Genomic DNA, 21,726 nt, shown 5'->3' on the forward strand with positions numbered 1-21,726 from the left:
GACAAAGTGCTTTGAGTTGATTTAGTATTGGGAGATTGCCCATGTTTGAAATGGTTAAGAAATGCTGCCAGATTTTTGCCTTTAGGAAATGAGAAAAGACATCTGTCACCCAACAATTCACTCAGTCTAGTATCATATGTCAAAATATTCCAATGTTGTTGAACAATATTCATTAATGCCTTGGTATTACGTCCATAGGTGGTGATTAGTCTAGTTGGCCCATCCCCTGTGTTGACCTTTTCTTTATAAAGAAGAAGGTTATCTCACTCCATATCATCAACCACGTTTTGTATGTATGACTTGACCCATTTTGTAACCTCTGTCCCTGAATCTAAGTACCAAATCATCCCTAAAATGTTTATAGGTGTTATTATCAGAACAAATGCATTTCATTCTCATAAAGTGAGATTTAGGGATATTCTTACAAATGTGGGGTGGATGAAAGCTGGTGGCATGGAGAAGCAAATTATTTTCGGGAAATTTCCCGTAAACTTCAGTGGTTAACGTATGGTCAGGTGCTCGAGAAACCAAAACATCCAAAAAAATAATTTTGTTTTTGTCATAGTTGACCGTAAATTCAATTCCCCATTTGTTCTCATTTAAATATGTAATAAATTCCAAAAGGTATTCCATATCCGATCTCCACACCAACCAGCAATCATCCAAGTATCTTCTCCAGATATCCATTTCTTCTATGTATAAGTTATGGGAGTTATCATAAATAATCTGTTCTTCAATATAAGGCATAAATAAATCGGCATATATTGGTGCAAAAGATGCTCCCATAGCTGTACCTTTTATTTGTAAGAAGCAGTTGTCCCGATAAAGAAAGATGTTCTTGTGAGCACATGTTCGGTCAAGCACAGTAACAGAGTGTTGAAACCAAGTTTGTATGTTTCTGCTTTGTTTAACCAATATTCTAAGGCTTCTAACCCTGCCCAGTGTGGGATATTGGTATAAAGAGATGTGATGTCTAATGTGTACAACAACCAGTCTGGTTCTAATTGTACTTCAGAAATAATCTGAAGAAATTCTGTGGTGTCCCTGATGTGTGCTCTGATGCATTTTAGGAGAGGTTGCAAATATTTGGTTAGAAAAAGGGACAGAGGTTCAGTTAGTGAATTTCTGCCAGAGACAATGGGTCTGCCAGGAGGATTCTTTAGATTTTTGTGTATTTTTGGCAGAAAGTATATATATTGTGGACATGGGTTGGTTATTGTTAGTTGTATTTTAGTGTTGTTACTAATAATACCCTCTTCTACTGCTAAAGAAAGTAATTCATCAATTTTTTGTTTAAAGAAGGGGGTGGGGTCAATGCTAAGATGGGTGTAGTAGCGTGCATCAGACAACTGTTTATTGGCTTCTTTGTCATACTGGTGCCAATCCTGTATAACTATAGCTCCACCCTTATCAGCCCCAATTATGACTAATTCATGGTTATTGGCTAATTTAATGATATTGTCCATAGATGTTTTGGATATATTGTTAGCCAAAGGATTGTGTTTCCTAAACTGAAAGTGAAGATCCTTGATGATGGCATTTTGAAATAAGGACACATTCTGATTCATAGGGGGTATAAAAGAAGACTTGTGATATTTAAAGTCATCACTGATCTTTGAAGTTGTCTGTTTCTGAAAAAATAATTTTAAATTAAGATTCCTGCAAAATGAAAGAATATCATTAACAACATTTTCTTCAGAAACAAAAAAACAGGTATGAATGATAGACCTTTATATAGGATTTCAACATCTGAGGAGGTGAGGGTGTGAGTAGAAATATTGGTTATATTTACATTTGTTCATTGTGTACAAACATTTGGAGTAAGCTCGCCATATTGTCTACTTCCACAATGTTTCCTTCCCCCCTCCTCCTCCTAGGTGTAAATCCTGTAAGGCAGTAGAGTTCCTTCTTTTCATAGCAGGGGAGTCTGTGGCACCCATTGAATCTGTCTCTAAACCTGAGGATGATTCCTCACCTGATGTGTCTGTGTTTTGTGGTACACACAAGTGGATTTGGTACATTTCCTCGTAAAAGGTGTCCTATTGTGTTGAGTAAATCGGACATGTTTTCCTTATCAAAATTAAAGGGGTCTCCTTTGTTATAGTCCCCTAAATCCCTAAGGAACTTCTTTTTCTTTCGTTCCTTTAGCTGAGTTTCTAAAGTAATCAACTCTTTACCAAGATTTTTAATACTGTTATGATATGTGGGTTGCCCTTCATACTTTTTGGCCATATCACTTAGCTGGGTGATGGATTCTATCTCTTGGTCTATGATCCTATTATGATGATTAGCTAATATCTCTACAAATTTGAGAGAAGTTTGCTGTTGTACTTCCCCCCATCGTTTCAATAAAAGGTCGTCAGGATTGCTGACAAGTGGTTGTGTACGAACACGTAAATCACGTGGAGTGATACCTTTAGTTAAATAAGCCTTTAGTGCCAGACATTGTTGCGTAATGAATGCATGTGTTTATTTAAATTCAAAACAATTGTCTCACAACTTTCAACACTGGGGCCAGCAGCAGTGCCTTCCACATTCTCTCTAAGTGTCCCTAGTCCAAAGACTGATAAGTCCTCCCTGTCAGAAGCAAGGCCCTTTAATAAATTATCCAGTTCCATAATATGTATGAAATGTATAATACTGACTAAATGGGCCCAAATATAAAACTCAAAAAATTGTCAAAACCAGAACCCAAAAGTTCTCGAAAAACAGCCACCTTAATATTGTAACTGAAAACAATATATTCTTTTATTGTTATGTTATTGTATATAACAACAACCCTGGCTGATTCATACCTAGATCAATAAGCACTAGGCCATAAAATAATATGCTCACAAAGGTATCACCAAGATATAGTACAACCCAAAGTACTGAATTGTATATTACAGTAGGCCATAAGCCGATCCTTGTATGAACCAATAAGCCCCAGGTCTATAAGAAAAGCATACAAAGTCCAAATATGATGTTATAAAGAATGTTTTGTTTCCAGAATAGATAATTCAACTGTGGCTTGTATAGGGATGAAGATGGGAACTTCAAAAGGAGTGGAATGGTGAAACACCCAGGTGCTGTGCCCCAAGGTCAAAATTCGTAGAAATTAGCTAAAAATAATAATAATAATAAACAATGATATGGTCCTCAAAAGCTTTCCAGTGACTGACTGTAAAAGGCTTTGCTTATGTGTTGATACTAATCAACAATCAAAAAGTATACTCATAAACAAAACATATAATTATGTATGAATATAAGTAGAAATGTAGCATAGTCCTCAAAGTTCAACTGGTTATGTATGTCTGTTAAGAACTAAATCCTGAATTTACCCAACCAAAAAGATGAAATACTTAAAGCTCTTGAACAAATGGAGCCAATATTTAAAAAAAACTGACGGCCTAAATAACCTTCATAAGAAAGTTAATACCAGAAATTGTTTAACTAATCAATAGGATTATTTATATAATGTTCGCTCAACCCCTAAGATTCTAGAAGTGCAAAATGTTAAATTCGTTAATGCAAAAAAGTTTTTTTGTATGACAGCCTATATTCAAACAGGCACTGTGCATAGTAGAACCAATTTCAAAATTGAAAAAAGTTACCCAATAAATAGATTACATTATTGACAATCATAATTGCTCCCAATACAAATATTTGTTATAAACAAAGTTATCAATCAGGATACATAGGATGATAAGGCAATGATTTAATAAATCCAAAAAATATATTTGTGTATAAACATTCCAATGTTAAGGTGAAAAACCAAGCCCAACCTGCCTTAGTTACATCATACTGATTGAGCCATTGATCAAATACAATAGCCCCACTAATAATATGAAAAAATATGTTAAATCATTGCTATCTGATTTATATGCAGAAAAAAATCAAAATAGAGTCACAGACATTTTGCACACAACCAACACACCACATAGATGAGTAAGATTCCAAAAGTCCAATGTTGGTGTTTGAAATAAAAAACATGAAAGTCAAAGCGCAAATGTTCGTGCATATGGGCTCAGAGCCCTGTTCCACTCAAAGCTCGTGGCTGGATGAATGAATGTTTTTATAAAAAGAAAAACAAGCACAGCCTGCCGTGGTTACATCAATCATGTAGAACTACTGTTGTTGAATATATACCCCTTACTAATATAAGACATATAGCTTAATTGAGCTGCCTTTCAAATATAATCCCCCGTAGTGGTTTAGAATATATGTATAGACATTGCCCTTATCTGGTTTAAATAAAAAGAAATTCAAGTAATGTCACAGCGGTTGAACAAACAACTGCCAAAAAGAGCTGCAAAAGGAATGAAAACGCCGTTTTATATAACAAATCAAGGCAGGTAGGATGACAGTCCCAAATAATCCATTAAAGATGGAATGAATATTTCTTTTTTTAAAAATATCGAGCACTGTCCCTCATAGTTGTAACGCTCGTATGAAGCTGCTGTATAAGGAATACAGACTCAATAGTACTGTAAAAAATATGCCCCGTCCATGCCTTTTGTCTTAATTGAAATAAAAATACAAAATTGTCACCACAATTGAATGCACAGCTGCCAGGAAAAGCCGTTGAATATATGTAGAAAAATCAAATATGGCATTTTAAGAAACCAAAACAAAAATGTTACCAGAATAGTTGACGTATCCACAGTGTTACAATAAGACACAGGACACAGTTCATCATATATTCACTTGAATGTAGTTCCACAGAAGGACCATAGCTGGATAAAGTAAATGTTTGATGATTGAAACAAAACGTCCCATGCACAGCCCAGAAAACACCACAAAGTGTAAAAATGGCCAAATAATGTTGCAGAAATAGCAACTGCCAAAAAGAGTTAGCTGCCAAAGGAATTAAAACACCGTTTTATATAACAAATCAAGGCAGGTAGGATGACAGTCCCAAATAATCCATTAAAGATGGAATTCCAAAAATGTTACCTTAGTTGAATGTACAGCCGCCAGGAAAAGCCGTTGAATATATGTAGAGAAATCACATATGGCATTTTAAGAAACCAAAACAAAAATGTTACCAGAATAGTTGACGTATCCCCAGTGTTACACAGGACACAATTTACCATATGTTCACTTGAATGTAATTCCACAGAAGGACTGTAGCTGAATGATTGAAACAAAACATCCCATGCACAGCCCGGAAATATGGAGCGAGATAATCTTCTTCTTTATAAAGAAAAGGTCGACAGAGGGGGTGGGCCACCTAGACTAATCACCACCTATGGACGTAATACCAAGGCATTAATGAATATTGTTCAACAACATTGGAATATTTTGACATGTGATACTAGACTGAGTGAATTGTTGGGTGACAAATGTCTTTTCTCATTTCGTAAAGGCAAAAATCTTGCTGCATTTTTTAACCATTTCAAACATGGGCAATCTCCCAATACTAAATCAACTCAAAGCACTTTGTCAGGTGAGCCCCTAATTGGTTGCCATCCTTGTGGTCATTGTGTCCGTTGTTCCAGGCTATTGAAAACCAAAAGTTTTAGCAGTCAAAACACCCCTCAAGTCTATGACATTAGATTTTTTGCTAATTGCACTTCCGGTTGGGTGATTTACCTAGCTAATTGTAACTGCTCAGCTTTCTATATAGGTCAAACTTCCAGACCTTTAAAATTTAGGATATCTGAACATCTTAGTGAGATAAAACACCACAAAGAAACCAATGCCCTTTATAAGCATACCCTGTCACATAAAAATGCATATTTTAATTTTACTATTATTGATAAAATTATGCGACTCATTAACCTGATTAATGAGGAGGTCAGTAAGCTGTTGTAGGTATGTATTCAAATAACTGGGAGGATGGCAAATAAGGATAAATGCACAGTCAGCTCCTCCCCAGAGGGCATATTCAAAGGTACTAATTATTTAAGCTTCCACCTGGTTCAGTTCTCACAAAGAATTAAAAACAACTGCAGGTCCACCAACAATACTGTTGTTAGATCATAGGGTAGAAAGTGTTGTCATTTGTTGTCATCAGGCCAGGTCTCTATGATAAATGCCAGGTCAACCAAACTCAACTCAAGTCAGAGATAATGCCACAATTGTTCCTGGTTATCCAGGCATTTACCAAAACAGTCCTAGTCAATGTATTATAGGTTCATAGGTATTTACTAGGCTAATGGCCACAAGAGCATTTTAAAGCCTAGCCTAGTACTGGTTAAGACTAAGACAGATCCTACCTAAAGTTTAGAAATGATACTTTGAAGCACAAAGTATCTGCACCAAGTGGGTAGATCGGGCCCCTATCAAGATGATCTTCCATCCTGGGGTGGTGTTTAGTAACCTGCATCTGAACCTGAGCCCCCCCCAGGACAGGGTGAGGAATGAATCGGTGTATCTACCTCTCATCTGAAAGCTTGTTATGATTCCCAGTCCTCATCAGATCAGGGATATCTGAGGACCTAGTAAAACAGAACCAGATGTTCAAAGGGATAACAGAAGATCACCAGAGTAAATAAAATCCACTCTTTACTTCTGGGAGCCAAAAAATCACTATAATGATAACGTTCCTACAAATAAGAAGCAAACAGAGAAATACACATTGAGTCTTAAGACAGTCAAGAACAAATACCGTAGTCAAGAGTTCAAAAGTTGTGGAAAAATTATCAAAATGTCACCTATTATCTAAAGAAATAGTATCATTCTGAAGCATGGTTTGATTTTTATGACTATACTTTGGTCAGAAATGAATATTGCATATACAAATATAACATTTATAAAAAGTGGAATATCTATTATAGCATTGTTACCAGTAAGAAAAAAGAGACAAGAATTTATCCTAACAAATTAAAGAATAATTCATGGTTGAAGGTTTGGCCATTATTGAATCATTTTCTTCATCTATTTAATCATCTTAGATTGATTATTTTTAAGTTTTCTTATATTTGCCTTGTTTTATTTTTTTAATCCTTTAGTCTCACACTTACTGTACATAATGTAAACAGTTATATTTTATTTTTTTCTTTAAAATATGATTTAATTTATTCATATATTATATTATATTTCAATTCTTGTAATTTTTTAACCATTTTCAAAAATATTAATAAAATATTTTCAGGTAAAAACAAACTTTTAATTACTATGAAGAGCTATTAATCTTATGAGAGGGCAATTATGCATTCTACAGATTTTTTTCCCCATAAAATATTGTCTTGCCTTAATATAATAAAAATGAAAAAGAAAAATATTAAAATATCACCCAGCATGACTTAACAGTAGAGATAATAATAGGTATTTAATATTGGCAAGCCCACAGACTTCAATTACCTGTGTGACGAAAGAGACCAGAAATTATGATTCCTCTCTGCCACAAGCACACTATCATGTTTATTTTTATTGTTTCAGCATAATTAAAATAACAACAAAGTTTCAAGGGGGGCTGAAAGGTTTCCTTAAAAAAATACAACACTGTACAACATTATCAGTTTGTTAGTACTTGAGCTTGTTTCCTCTTGGAGAGATAAGCCATACTTTGTTGATTTGCTATTGTGTTAAACATTGGAGTCTGAGATAACACATAGTATTAATAATTTCTGCCTATGTAAATTAAAATGTTTTAGCTGATATCACATAAAGTGATTTAGTCATTACAGTTAGAATGATTTCAAGATGTTTCTTTATTTGTAATTTGTATAGCAAGTATATCTATTCCAGCATACCATTCATGCATATAACAGCTAGAGACCATGGTCTCAGATATGTTTTGCTGTAAGCACTAATGAGCTATCTTTATTTCTTCCCACAGCAGTACATGCCATTGTTCTTAAACATTAAGAGAAACTTCTCATTTGTATTCATTATTTATATTCTCAGTAAATTATTTAGTATTATAGCTCGTTAAAAATGTCACTATTTGCATATACAGCACACTCAATAACAGGTCAGCTAAAATGATTCTTCCATAAGTATGGACTAAAACTTTGCATAGTTTCAGAATACTTTTTCAAGGACTGCATTTTAATTATATTAAGTAATATCTAGCACTTTAAACCTATCATAAAAAATAGACAAAAAAGAAAATATTGTTCATAATATGGTCCTTGATAGTGCAGCTGATATATCTATGAATGTAAGAACTTTATGTGGAATTGTAGTTTCTATTTTATTGACTGTTTTGTCTTTTGCATCATCAAATATTTTTGTAAAAAGGTGTAATGCAAAATTTATACAGAAAATCATATCTTGATGTTTTTTTTTTGGTCAGCTTGCTCAAGATCTGCATTGCTACCATACCTAATAAGCAGATACAGTTTCATTGTTATTTCTCCCTGTGTATGTAGTTGAAATATAATGATCTAATTGCAGTTGGAAGTCTAATGCTGTTGTCATAAAATGGTATCCAACATTTCACCATGTAGTTGACTATCATTAAGGAAAATTTAAATGTGTATAAAATAAACAGACATTGTCCTATGCTTTTCACATTAAGCTCCATATGTAATGCAACTCTCTGAATTCAAGCACTGCACATTATTTAGTTATCACACTACTATTTACAGAAAAAATTACTTTAGGATTGCATCCATGTTGCTTTAGGCTTATGGTACACTTACTTCAGTATCTTCTCATAAGAAGCTTGAAATACAGCAGCATAAGGAAGAAAGCATACCTTGGGGATGTCAGTCACACTGTGCATTAAATAATCTTATAAAAATTAGATTTTAAATTAGTTTGATAAAAAATGCTAACAAAGTTAATTTGAATATTCTTCAGATTGGTCCGGCAGGAAAGTCTGATCTGCCTGCAATTGATGGCCCAACAGACATGGAACGTGGCCCCATACTTCCTGTACCCCTAGGAATTAGACCTGTTCTCAGCAAATACAGAGTGGAGGTGAGCAAATTTTTGGTGTTTAATTCTCAAAAGGCTGATATATCTACTTATTCTTCTGTTATCAATCATAGTAAAAGCCCTTAAATTAAAGCAGTGAACTGAAACTGAATACAACACACAGTCATCTCTAGATATAGGCACACATGCTTGTACACTCAGTCTGATTCAGTAGAGGCAGTTCTTTCAGGATGACTATATGACTACTGCAAAAGAGCTTGGGGGAGCAGGAAGTGCAGGCAACAGCAATACATCAGCTCTATCTGCAAGTGTTAGTCTAGGTAACAAACCATAGGATTCTGCTAAGTCAGCTTTGAGTCAGATACAGGAACAGGACGGTAGTCTCATAAAATGATGATGCTCTGTTTAGTTGGTTTACATTTTTGGGTACTTACGTATTATCGCAACCAGATTCCATGCCGGGACATGTTTGCAGCTTCTTGGTTGTGCACTTCACAGTAACAGCAAAAATATATGAACAGAGAACTACTGGGCTACTGACACAGAAAAATCAAAGGTCCTCAAAGGAGTTACTCTTCCCAGAGCCGGGACAGCCGGTTGGTGTAATTTATCATTACTTCCTGAAAGTCGTTACAGACCTAGAAGGGAGACTCACACTAGGGAGAGTGTTTTGAAAGGGGGATGTCATCTTTAAGGATGTAAAGTATGACATGGGGATGAGGACAGTATGTGTCTCCCTGTCGAAAGAGTTTACACATTTAAAGACTGCTGGGCACATTTCCAGAAAATAAGCAGGGATCACAACAACTGCGACTGAGCTAAGTGGGAGAATGAGGAGTGTAAAAAGGCTTCACCCTGATGAAGCTGTAGCGTTGTCAGTTACACAGAAAGGTTGTTCCCTGATTGAAAAGAAGACCAAATTTTATATTGAAGTAGTAACAAAATAAATGAATAAAAATACAACAGAAAATGCCCGTTCATGTCATACACCTTCCATCTTCATGCCAACTGACACAAAGGAAGCATATATAACCATGCCACCATATACTTTCCACATTCCCGCTGTAGTCCAAAAACTCAGTCGTTTCACTTTGTTCACAATCATGAAACAATCAGACCCCAATGTCATAGACAGTTATTTCTTTAACCTTCCAAGATGGGCAAGAACAGAATGACTCCTTTCTGCATAAAACTAAGAATGCTGACATGTCTGAAATCTAGAAGCAAATACAGAGTCACCACCATGGTAAATATCTGCAGCACACCATGACAATGAAATTAGAACCAATCCTTTAATAAAAATAAACGTAGTTAAAACCTGAATAAAAAAGCAAATGAAGCTATACAACAGTTGATAAGCGCTTTCGGCAATTTTGCCTTCATCAGATCATAACGCTCTATGCTAAATTAATTTCTTTAAATATCAAGTGCGCCAATCAGAAGCTTTAATTCACGACACACCTTCTGGTTCACCCAATCAGATTCTTAACATCTACTCCAATAGTCAATCTTATTGAGTAAAAACCTCCAAATTTAACCAATCAAAAGGATTAGAAAGCTAGGCGTGCTTCAAGTTCAGCCCATGGTGAGGCATTTTTGTTTAAGTACCAGTTTTAGTGGAACCATCACATCAAGCCCAGAAGACTATGATTGGGTGAACCAAAAGGTGTGTCATGAATTAAGACTTCTGATTGGCGAACTTGATATTTAAATAAATGAATGAAGCATAGAATGTTATGATCTGATGAAGGCAACATTGCTGAAAGTGCTTAGCAACTGTTGTATAGTTTCATTTGCTTTTTATTCAGGTTTTAACTACATTTATTTTTATTGAAGGATTGGTTTTAATTTCATTGTTACGGTGTGTTCCAGATATTTACCATGGTGGTGACTCACTATTTTATTCCGGTTCCTGAGAAACCTTTAGCAGTGGAGACTGACTTCAAGTCTGTTTGTTTACATGTCTGAAATCTGGTTGCGATAATACATAAGTACCCATTTTTGTTACTGTCATTGCACTTTTCACTACACCAGGACTTTATAAACACCACTCAGATTCATGACTGCAAAGGTCCATTTGGATCCTTGCATTTAACTGTTTCGCCACAAATAACTAAATGCTTAAATAAAGGATCCAGGTATTTCCTGCAGATCCTTGCATATCATTTTTATATGTAACACAAAGTTTTGCTATACCCATCTAGTGGTTATAGAATACAGAATATGTGACCAAATATCGCTGCTACCAGAAGGGGAAGGAAGAGGCAGTGACGTGAATAACTAAGTTGTAAATGGGTCCTATGAAACACGTTCTTAAGTAACATGCTTCCCATTTCATTTCTAGAATTTCAAAATCTGTGAGGATGAAAGTGGAGGGAGTACAAGTCATATATACTAGCATCACATTCACCTCACCGGTCTATATCTAACATCTTAGCTAGAGCTAGAGCTGTTTGCTATCATAGTTCATTGCTCTGGATGTTGGCCACACAGAAACCCACTATTCCTTACCTGACAGGAAATGCAACTTATCCTATACAGTACTTATTCATTCTTCGTGGGGTCAGTCATTGCATTTCACCTCAGCTGTAACTGTAAGCAACCAGTAATACAGCTACTTTTTCCACCCATTTACCAATATATGTAATGCTACCTATTATACAGTACCATGAATGAATGAATAAATTATTCCTAAGTTAGTTGTGCAGTAAACACAAAATAATGACAATACATTACCAAATTTCATAACGGAATTAATAATTACTCATTTTTGTTCCTAGATCCTATTCTGGGGTCTGCGGGATTTGAAAAGAGTAAATCTTGCTCAGGTTGATAGACCAAGGGTGGACATTGAATGTGCTGGAAAAGGAGTTCAGTCTGCACTTATCCAGAATTACAAAAAGAACCCCAACTTCAGCACCTTGGTAAAATGGTTTGAAGTGGTAAGTATACATAAATTACTATAATAAACATATACAAATATGGAACATTACATCCTGTCTTTCTCTTCTATATCCTTCTTTGCAATTTTTTTGATCCAATAAGGGAAAGGGTAAACTATGTAAATTTTTAAATGCACTTTTATTAATTTATTAAATGAGTTGATGGCACTAAGGCACATGCTTTTATTTTCAAGGGTGACTGAAGGACCCTTTCTGGTTAAGTGACTTGTTCAGTCACACAGCTTGCAAAAGATGATGAAGAGAATCAAACCCAGAACTCCTGGATGAAGCTTTATTGCAACTTTGTCATGCTTCACTATGCTAATCTGTGTGTTTCTTTTCTGTTCCAGGCATCACCCCCTATTGTCACAGTATAAACGAAGTTGATGTCCAAACTATTCAATAAAGCACCTTTCTAGCTAATTGCAGAAACTGTATCTCATAGATGAAAAGAATGTTCCATTGTGCTAACACTGCAGGATACAGCAATGAAAATGCATCACAGCAATAGGAAATGTACCACTTGGCAAACACGTGTGTGAATACAATTTTTTTGATAACTGGTGCATTTTCATTGCATGCATATCTGTGTTTTGTTGTGTAAATGATGTCAGAGTATGAGTATGTTATGAATTGTGCTCTGTCTGTATACTTATAGTGTTGTGAGGTGAGTGTGTGCGTGGAATGCATATGAGGACTGAGTGATGTGACTGGTATGATGGTGCAAGATGTGAATTCTGTGAACTGTGGCAGTTTCCATGCCTGTTTTTTCATGGCACTGGTGACCTCAAAGACAGAGTACATAGGTTAGTGAAAAGGGAGCACACTCCTCACATGAAGATTCAGGGGCTGTGGGAATGCACAGTTTGGTGAGGCAGTGTATGGTCGGTGTTGGGGAGTGGGTTGAATGCATGTGTTTTGTATGTAACTGATATGTATGGAATGGAAATGTGTTGAGAGTTAGGTCTGTAGAGTTTTGCTAAAAGAAATAGTTAACTCACCAAAACAGTTTCAGAACATCTATTTCAAGAGAAACATATCACAACATATTGCAATATAAACTCAGGTAAATAAACTAAAGTAATCCAGCACAAAAGCATTATTGCCAAGATTTCAAGTTCATCTTAAAACTGGCAGATCCCTCCAAAAGCCAGCAGACTATATACTGAACCCTCAAAACAAAATAATACCTTGGCTGCTAATTACGACAAATTCAGTCTTAGTAATAGCTTTTCTGTCCATTCCTGCTCCCTCTGTCAGCTTTACATATCTCTACACATTCCAGAGGTCAGGTAAAGCTCTGCTTATAACTTAGGTGACCCAAATTAAATTAGTGGCTCATGTGTTTAGCAGAACTGGCACGGGAAGATAGGCATGCCAATCTTGGGGGGAAGAGCAGGGTGAAGTAGGCTAGATCACAACTTAGAATTAACTGTGAGGATTGTAATATCTGAATGGATCTACTGAAGAAGATTTATTGGTTGAGAATGAATCCTGTTTAACCTTACAAAAGAATTTATATATTAGACCTGTTAAGGGCATGTGGAAGGTAAAAGAAGAGCATTCACAATGAGAAGAAATATAACACTCATCTTTCTGATTGCTTGACATTACTTTCTTGGCACACCCAGGAGGGTAAATCTAAATCTTAAACTGATTTGTAATCTTGTTATCTTTATGTTTTTGTCTTTCTGTTTTTTCTACTCTCACCTTGGTTTGTATTTGATGACAGCCACCACTAAGTCCAGCTGCCTCTTGGAGTCTGTAGCTCCATTCACCTGAATGGCGTATGAGGCCTACTGCCACAATGAGACATGTCTTACTTCAGCAAGTGGAATAATAGTTATGCAAGCACTAGTCAAAGACTGTATAATTTCCTGAAAACTAGGGAGTAGAAAAGACTTCTCTATGTGGCCAAGACTGTGGCTGATGTGTGTAAACAGGGAGACCCTACCCCTACCACATAACATTATCCTTACTGGCTACTGCTTTCCATGAGAAGTGGGCCAGGAACATCCCTAGCCCCCCACCCCCACCAGCCACTATGCTTCCCATGTTCTGCCTGTATGCTTAGTCCAGCTCTGTCCTGAGTTCTAGCTTTCACCCTGGGTACAAGAAATGGCCCACTGTCACCAGTATGTTCTGTAATTCCTTCTCCAAAGATAGGTGAACAGGCAATACCTCATTATTACTGCCTTCTCCCTCCAGCATCAGCAGATATCAGAGCCAATAATCAAACTCAGGTCACCTAGATCTTAGCCAAGGCTTTATTCCTGTATGAAAGCCTATGCCAGGAGTCTCATTGCCATTAAAATGAGGGAAAGGATAACAGGTCCAATTATAACTAAGGTTAAGCAATTTGTTGCATTATTGTTTTTTTATTATTAGCATACAGTTACTGATATCTGAGATAACAGCTCCCTCTGCTTGCCAGCATTGTTGTATCTTTCATATTCTTACTGACTTCACCAAATGTGATGAGCTCAGAACTAATACTGGACTGGCAATACATGGATTAGAGGTTATCTCTGTGTAACATCATACCTTTGTGATATGAAGTGCTCTAGGGTAAGTTCTAATGTGCCTCCTAAAGAAAGAGAGATGCTGTTTAAATGTTCCAAAAAATGAGCTGAAGTGAGGTACAGTGTCATACATTAGCTGTTATAATTTGGTCCAGTTTATGGGACTCAGTAAATGTACCAGTATCAGATTTTCTCATATTGTTTTAGGGGAAACCATTGCACCTTTATAATATTAGTATGACGTCATTCAGTAAATGTTGTCAAATGGTCACTGAGGAGAACAGCAATTATACCTGCCCCTGTAATATTACCAGGAAAATATTTAAGGACCCAGTATAACAGTCTTATGACCAGACATTTTTTCTCCTCTAGTGGTCAGATTTATCATTTATGAGAGACCATGCAACTGTATATAAGGAGTGTTAGTGTCATCTAAAAAGTGTTCCCAGTTATCATTTTTTGAGTGTGTGTTTGTGTTTGTGTCTATGCCTGTGTGCATGTGTGTGTGTGTGTATGTGTGTGTGTGCGTGTGTGCGTGTGTGCGTGTGCGTGTGCGTGTGTGTGTGTGTGTGTGTGTGTGTGTGTGTGTGTGTGTGTGTGCGTGTGTGTGCGCGTGTGTGCGTGTATGTGTGTGTGTGTGTGTGTGTGTGTGTCTCTTGGATGTGAGCCATCAAACAGTTTCCTCAGCTACTGTGTTCTGAATCTCTGGAGGAACACAGAGACAAGTACTGATAGTACCTTTAGTCTGTCAGTTCTGATATAGATCAGGTTGTATATGAGGTCTATTTTCTGCTAGGTAAGTGTGTCACTGTATAAGATGGCAACTCTGTCTGTACCATTATGTCTTCAGTCTTCCTTTGCCACATTATAACCAAGAGGATAGGTATCAGAGTCTTGGACTGTATATTTTAGTCAAGTCTCAGAGATAACTACATCAGTCTTAGGTTAATCCAGCAGTGAAGCAGTTGTAATTGATTTCTGGTATTTCTAGCATTGTTATACACAATCTTCAAATGTATTTCTTTTCTCTCTTCACATTTTGGTCATTACTATACTTATGAAGAAGATTTGGGCAGGGATGAATAACACTGTACAATAAAATGGGTGATGTACTTGGGGATAAATACAGCTTGTAACATGAAGTAACAGGTTTGCATCTTCATGTTTTTTAGAAATAGCATCATTAGCCTTTGAGAACAATAACTTACAATATATAACTAACCTGAATGGTTTTAGGAGTATTGTATAAGTGTGTTGCCTAGTGTTTTATGCTGCTTTGATTGATTTTATGAAATGCTTTCCTCAGGGTACTTTACGCACACACCATAAAATTTCTGTGCTCACCTTAAGGATCAAAAGCATGTGACTAATCTCGCAATCGAATCGTATTTTCATGTTGGTTAGGAGGGTCTCAGTTCTGGCCACTGAAAGAGTAGGAGCATCCGTGGTGGATATACAAAGCAACCTGTCTTAGGGAAGAAGGATTACTGGGCCAAGAGACAATGTGAGTTACCAAGGAGAGCTTGTCAGTTGTGGTCAAAACTGCATTTCCTGTGAGATATAGGAAAAAAGACAGTGTCAGCAGGACAAGTACTAATGAGGTGCTCTGCAACTTGGAGGAGTCTAGAGTTCACAGCTAGCTAAGTGGTATACATGCAGGAGAGGTGGAACATGGTAAAGAATCAAAACGTATACCCAGATATAGTTCTGATATGGTTCTTATACAATATGTATCAAGGATTGGACTCAGGGACAGTTGCACACCATGACTGAAATCACTTTCTAGGTGTTATAGCTTTTCTTGTTCTCAGCCCACATTAACAGAATAGATATTATGGCTGGGTCGTGATAATCTTCTGCAACAGCTATGAGGCACAGTTGAAGCAATTTTCTGTGTATTATGCCCTTCCCTATCCCCAGCCCCTTTTCACCTTGACACTTGGGGATTCTGCAGTCATTTTGCCTGTGGACAGACCATTCTAGAAGTATTTGAGACTTGATGCAGGCTTCTACCATATACCAATGCTGAGTATAAATTATAAATTGTTATTCAAAAAGACCAATCCAGATGGTGGCCATATGAATGAGTAATGAGGGTATATGGCATATTGTTTTACCTACCTACCTACCTACTATTCATACTTGACAAGGCATTTCCTCTGTCAAGACAGAATTTCAGTAATGTCAGGTTGATAGGTCACCCAAGCCAGAGGCCAGCATAAATCCATGTAGAAATCTCCTAATGTTTTTACTGATACCTACATATGGATTATAGACTATGCTGTAGCTGTGCTGGCTGACTGCAGCAACAAGGTAACACTAGATTCCACGCACTCTGTGTGTGCACATCATCACTGATGCTGAGCTTGAATTCCTGATGTGCACTGTAGAGACATACATATTGCTCAATGTTGTTCCTTGATGAAACTATAAATTGTGCAGTTCCACGGAGTCCAAGGCTGCTCATTCTTGACTGTGGATTGTTTTCTGAATTACTCTCAGCCATATTTCCTTATATTTAGCTATAATTGTCCATTGTTTGTAAGGGCTAGCTTTTTCATACCAGTTATATTTTTTCAGAATAAACTGTTAAGTATGGTTATACTGCTGAATCTGTTTTTTTTTATCTTTATTTATTTATGAGTTTAGAATCTCTTAAAAAATAAGCTCATCTTCTACATGCCTTTCTGAACATGAAATCTTAATTGACTAGTGAATAAATGTTAAGTTTATGTTACTAATTTTAGATGTCAGTATCAAGATCACATACTTTTACAATAATCTAATCCATATTTTTCTCAGATGCTAGTGCATCTTTGCTACAATTTTAATAATGTTCCCAGTTCCTTCTGTCAAGTCTGATCCAGACATTTATAATTGTGCCTTAATTAGTAGTGAACATTTAGGGAGAACAGAGACTTACTGAATCACAGCTGCATGAATTACCACGCACTGAATGACCAATATCCTAAAAATGGACCACAGTGTATATATACATATATACATTATTCTGCATGAAAAGCGCCAAACGTTTCGAAGGAGACAATACTCCTTACACCCAGCCCATGTACATGGCGAAGTACTCGGCTCAATATTATAACTCTGAAGATGGCTATCATTGACTAAAGGAACTACTAGCTGAGCTTCATAGAAAATCATTAATATTAATGAGGTTCGCTGCATGAGGCTGCTCACAGATGACCCATGTTTTAGCATTGTCCCAGATTGCCCACACACAGCACATGGACGCTACCCTTCCTAATTAGCAATGTTTTATGTGTTATTTGTCTGCAAATCCTAGTCACTCAGCTTTTCTGCAAAACAAAATATTTCTTGTACCCACAGTTTGCCCAACAACTAACTTTGGATAATTTGTTATAGACGTAGGGGAGTATGATGCCTCACTTCTCTGCAAAATTTCCAAAACTTTTTATATAGTTTTATATTGTGCCTTTTTGTAAGATACTGTAATTTGTTAAATTTTGTTGAGGAGTTGCTGTAATTGGTGCTGTGAATTTGTATTGCAGTGCACGGAGTGCCATGACTACAGTCCAAAATCAGAAAAAAGATAAACCTGTAATGTGTTTCTGTAGTATGAAAGCCAAATGTAACAGTGCTTTCAAAGATGTAAGCACTGTTATGGTTTGGTAACAGGAAAGGGGATGTTCCTACACTCTGCACTGTTCCTGAATATCTTTCCTCAAACATCCACTGATGTTTACTGCTGTCAGTCTGTGAGTAACTCACTTAAATTAGGGCAGTATTTAAAAACTGTCCCTGACTTTTTCCTGCAATTATATTTACTTCCTGTCTATGGGACAGCACTTGCTAAGTGCTTTACTGGCTTTCAAAACTGGAAAAATACTTTTTTTTTTTCGGCAACAGGTGGTACATGGAGTATATAAAACTCCATGCATTACAAAGAGTTATGTACCCAGACTTGTCTTTTCCTAGATCAGTTTAGAAGCTGGAAGACAGCTTAAATAAATACCTGTTCCAAGGCTGCTTGTGTGTTTCCACCCAACAGCATAGCTGTTTAACATCATTATTAGACATCTTATACAAAAGTGCTAATAAAAGCATTTAGAAAATTGCTAAATCTGAAAATCTGAAACCTTCTTTGCTGCAGATAGGTTTTGTAGTAGAATCGCCAACAGAGATGTTTCTGTGTGCTCCATTGCCCCTTTCTTCACTTGGACTCCCTCCATATCCTACCCCACCCCTAATTCCCAACCACCTGCTCCATCTCTACATTTATTCTCTTTCACCCCTCTTACCTCCTGAAACCAGCAAATCACTGCCTGTCTACTACTACACAAAACACACAATACAACTCTCCCACCTTCATGTTAACATCCAGTCTTTATCACCTTATAACCCATACTCGTCCCACTGCATTTTCTAGTCCTCCACTACATTACATATACCCTCTCAGTCTCATACTGACCCCCTCTTCTCCTATCATGCTAATCTCCAATATACTCTTAATATCCATCCTATCAATTTCACCTTCCTAACTTCCTCTCACTCCAAACTGCAAGAATACCCTACCAGGCCTAGTAACCCCCACATATTAGCTCACTTAAATGCTTCATATCTACATATTACATTTCCAAACCACCACCATGAAAAACTTCATTAACCTCTTCCACTACAAATACATGAAATTTACTCTCTACAGCCATACCTCTCTAAAAACTTCTCACAAATGCCTTGAATCTGCCCTCTCCTGTCCCAAACATAAAATCAAATCCAAGCAACATGGTCCACTACTCCACCAAAATGCTATCCTTCAGCTTAGTGGTGATATTCACTTTAACCCAGGTCCCACATGCCTCCCCTCTATTCCCAATAGACAGTCAAGTTTACTATTGCTCAACCTAAACCTTCAAAAATAGCTCAATACTCCCCTGATATATTCATATCAACAGAAATCTGGCTAAAACAAGAAATAACAAATGCACAAATCCTCATCCCTGGCTACAACATACTCCAACTTGATAGACTGAATCAAAGAGTAGATGGTATAGCCATCATTTTTAAAAGTATTTTAAAAGTACTTTAAAAGTTACTCCTTACCAAAAAAAAAAATACCCGGACTTCAGAACGCAGAACTTCTAATTTTCTACCTTACATTAAATAACCATAAAACCATCTGTATAACAACCATCTATATTCCCCGAAGAAACAACACTGCACTAGCAGAAGACATTCTATACTGGTTCGTCACTAACATTCCTGAAGAAACAATTACACCAGGAGACCTCTTATTAATTGCCACTTTATTTAAAAAAATGACTCAATTAATTAGTTTGGATACACCCAAATGATTACCTCACCCACCAGAACATACAACAGTGGACGATAATAAATACTAGACTGGATCCTAGCCAGCAATAGCAACAATATCAGCAACTCTGGTTGCTTACCGGACATTCTTAGTCATCTCCTCCCCACATTTGCACTAAGGCGCTACTGCAATCAAAAAATATCTATAAACAGGTACATAACCTAACTTCCTTTAATAAGGATACTTTTACTGACAAACTGAAAAACTGCAACTGGACACCACTAAGAATCCTGCCCTCAGAATATGTTGTGTCCCTCTTTAATACCACTCTGCTTAACATCCTTAACAATCAAGTTCCTCTCTGAACTTTTTATTGTTTATTTATTTTATTTTATTTTACATTTGTTTACCGGGAAAGTCTGACTGGATATATGCCCATTTTCAGCAGAGGCCCTGGGAGAAAAGCTCCAGAAAGCAGAGTATAAATACATTAGGAACAATAGAAACATTTAGAGATAAATATAATATGCAGTTTTCAGTAGGGTGACAAACATGGATAAAACATAGTAGACAACATCAAAATCATGCGGCTTCAGTTTCAGACAATAATACATGGAGTTATGTGCTAAGTCCCTTCAAAAATTAATACACTTATTATAAGACTGAAATTCTTAGGGAGAGTTTGCAGGAACAGCGGGTGGTGATTAGTCGGGGTTTAAGCAGGGACACTGCCAATGCTGTTGGAAGTGTAGTTTGAGGCTTTTTTTGAACTGGGTTAAGGAGGATTGGTGAGTAAGTTCGGCAAGTAGCATATTCCAAGTTTTGCCTAATGAGTTGGCAAATAGTGAGACCCCAGCTACATTTATACTCTTAGTTTGCACCAGCAGTTTGTCAGAAGAGCGTAGTGTCCTCGGGTTGCTGTATGGTTTGATGATCTTATTTAGTGCTGGTGTTCTTTTGGGTTGATATAGTATTTTGTGGGTTATTATAAGTTGGTTGTATCGGAGAAGGCTGGGCCACTCTAGCCATCCTAGTTGAGTTAGGTTGATACAATGGTGGGTCCTAGAGGTAGCACCGGTAGCAAATCTAGCAATATGGTTGTAGCAACTAGCAAGTTTGGTAAGGGTTGCTTGGTTCAGGTTAGTGAAGAGGGGGGGAGGCATAGAGGAGGGTAGATAGTAGGTGGGACAGAGCGATAGTGGTTCTTGCAAAAGGAGTGAGGAAGGGGGTGATCCTGTATAGGGAGCCCAGTTTTTTGACATATTTGATGGCTTGATTGACATGGATATCATATTTTAGGGCGTTATCGACTGTGATGCCCAAGAGTTTTGTGTGAGTATCTGGGGATATGATTGTGCCATTGTTGGAACTTATAGTAAAGAATGGTGAGGAGGATTTGCAGGTGGCGGAAAAGATGAGCAGTTCAGTTTTGTTGGGGTTTAATAGAAGCTGACAGTTTGCAAACCATTTTTCTACATCATTGAAAGTATTCTGGGTTAGGGTTATAAGCTCAGTTGAGGAGGAGACGGTACATATTAAAGTAGAGTTGTCCACGTATTGGATGCAGGTGGCCTTGGGAGTGATGGTGGGTAGGCCATTGATAAAGACTGAGAAGAGTAGTGGTCCTAGTATGGAGCCTTGGGGGACTCCTAGAGTAATGGGTAGACGTGTGGATAGGGTATTCTGGCATAAAACTGCTTGTTGTCTATCAGACAGGTAAGATTGGAACCATTTAATGCAGCTACTATTCAGTGACTGTTCTTTCAGGGTGCGGAGAAGCAATTGGTGATTGACCATATCGAAGGCCTTGGAGAGATCTAGGAAGAGAGCTGAGGTAAGTTTGTTATTGTTTCGATTGGTTTTGATAGAGTTAGAAAAGGATAGGAGGGCTGATGTGATGCTGTGGTGTGGCCTAAAACCATGCTGAGAGTTGGCCAGTAGTTTATTTTGGGTGAGATATTGCATTAATTGGTTGTGGATGCACTTTTCCATAATTTTGGCCAGTGGCGATAGTATGGCTATTGGTCGGAAGTTTGAAAGGTCTAAAGAATTCCCTCCTTTATGAAGGGGAATGACATGGGAAACCTTTCAGAGAGAGGGGTAGTGGCTTCAGTCAAGCTGCAGTTTATTATGATCGAGACCTGCCCCTTTTTGTAAATAT

General features: G+C 37.0%; 1 protein-coding gene across 13 annotated transcripts in view; it reads left to right on the forward strand.

Moving 5' to 3' along the window:
- Nucleotides 1-21,726, forward strand: part of OTOF (otoferlin) — a 2,911,272-nt gene that overhangs the window by 2,481,772 nt on the left and 407,774 nt on the right. For all 13 annotated transcript variants that reach the window (XM_044062838.1, XM_044062837.1, XM_044062844.1 and 10 more), the window contains exons 27-28: nucleotides 8,734-8,853; nucleotides 11,592-11,753. In XM_044062838.1, the coding sequence (XP_043918773.1) occupies nucleotides 8,734-8,853; nucleotides 11,592-11,753 (282 nt within the window). The remainder of the gene's footprint in view (nucleotides 1-8,733; nucleotides 8,854-11,591; nucleotides 11,754-21,726) is intronic.

The sequence above is a fragment of the Protopterus annectens genome, chromosome 2.part1, assembly GCF_019279795.1.
Source record: "Protopterus annectens isolate FY-2018-M chromosome 2.part1, PAN1.0, whole genome shotgun sequence".
NCBI classification, from domain to species: domain Eukaryota; kingdom Metazoa; phylum Chordata; order Ceratodontiformes; family Protopteridae; genus Protopterus; species Protopterus annectens.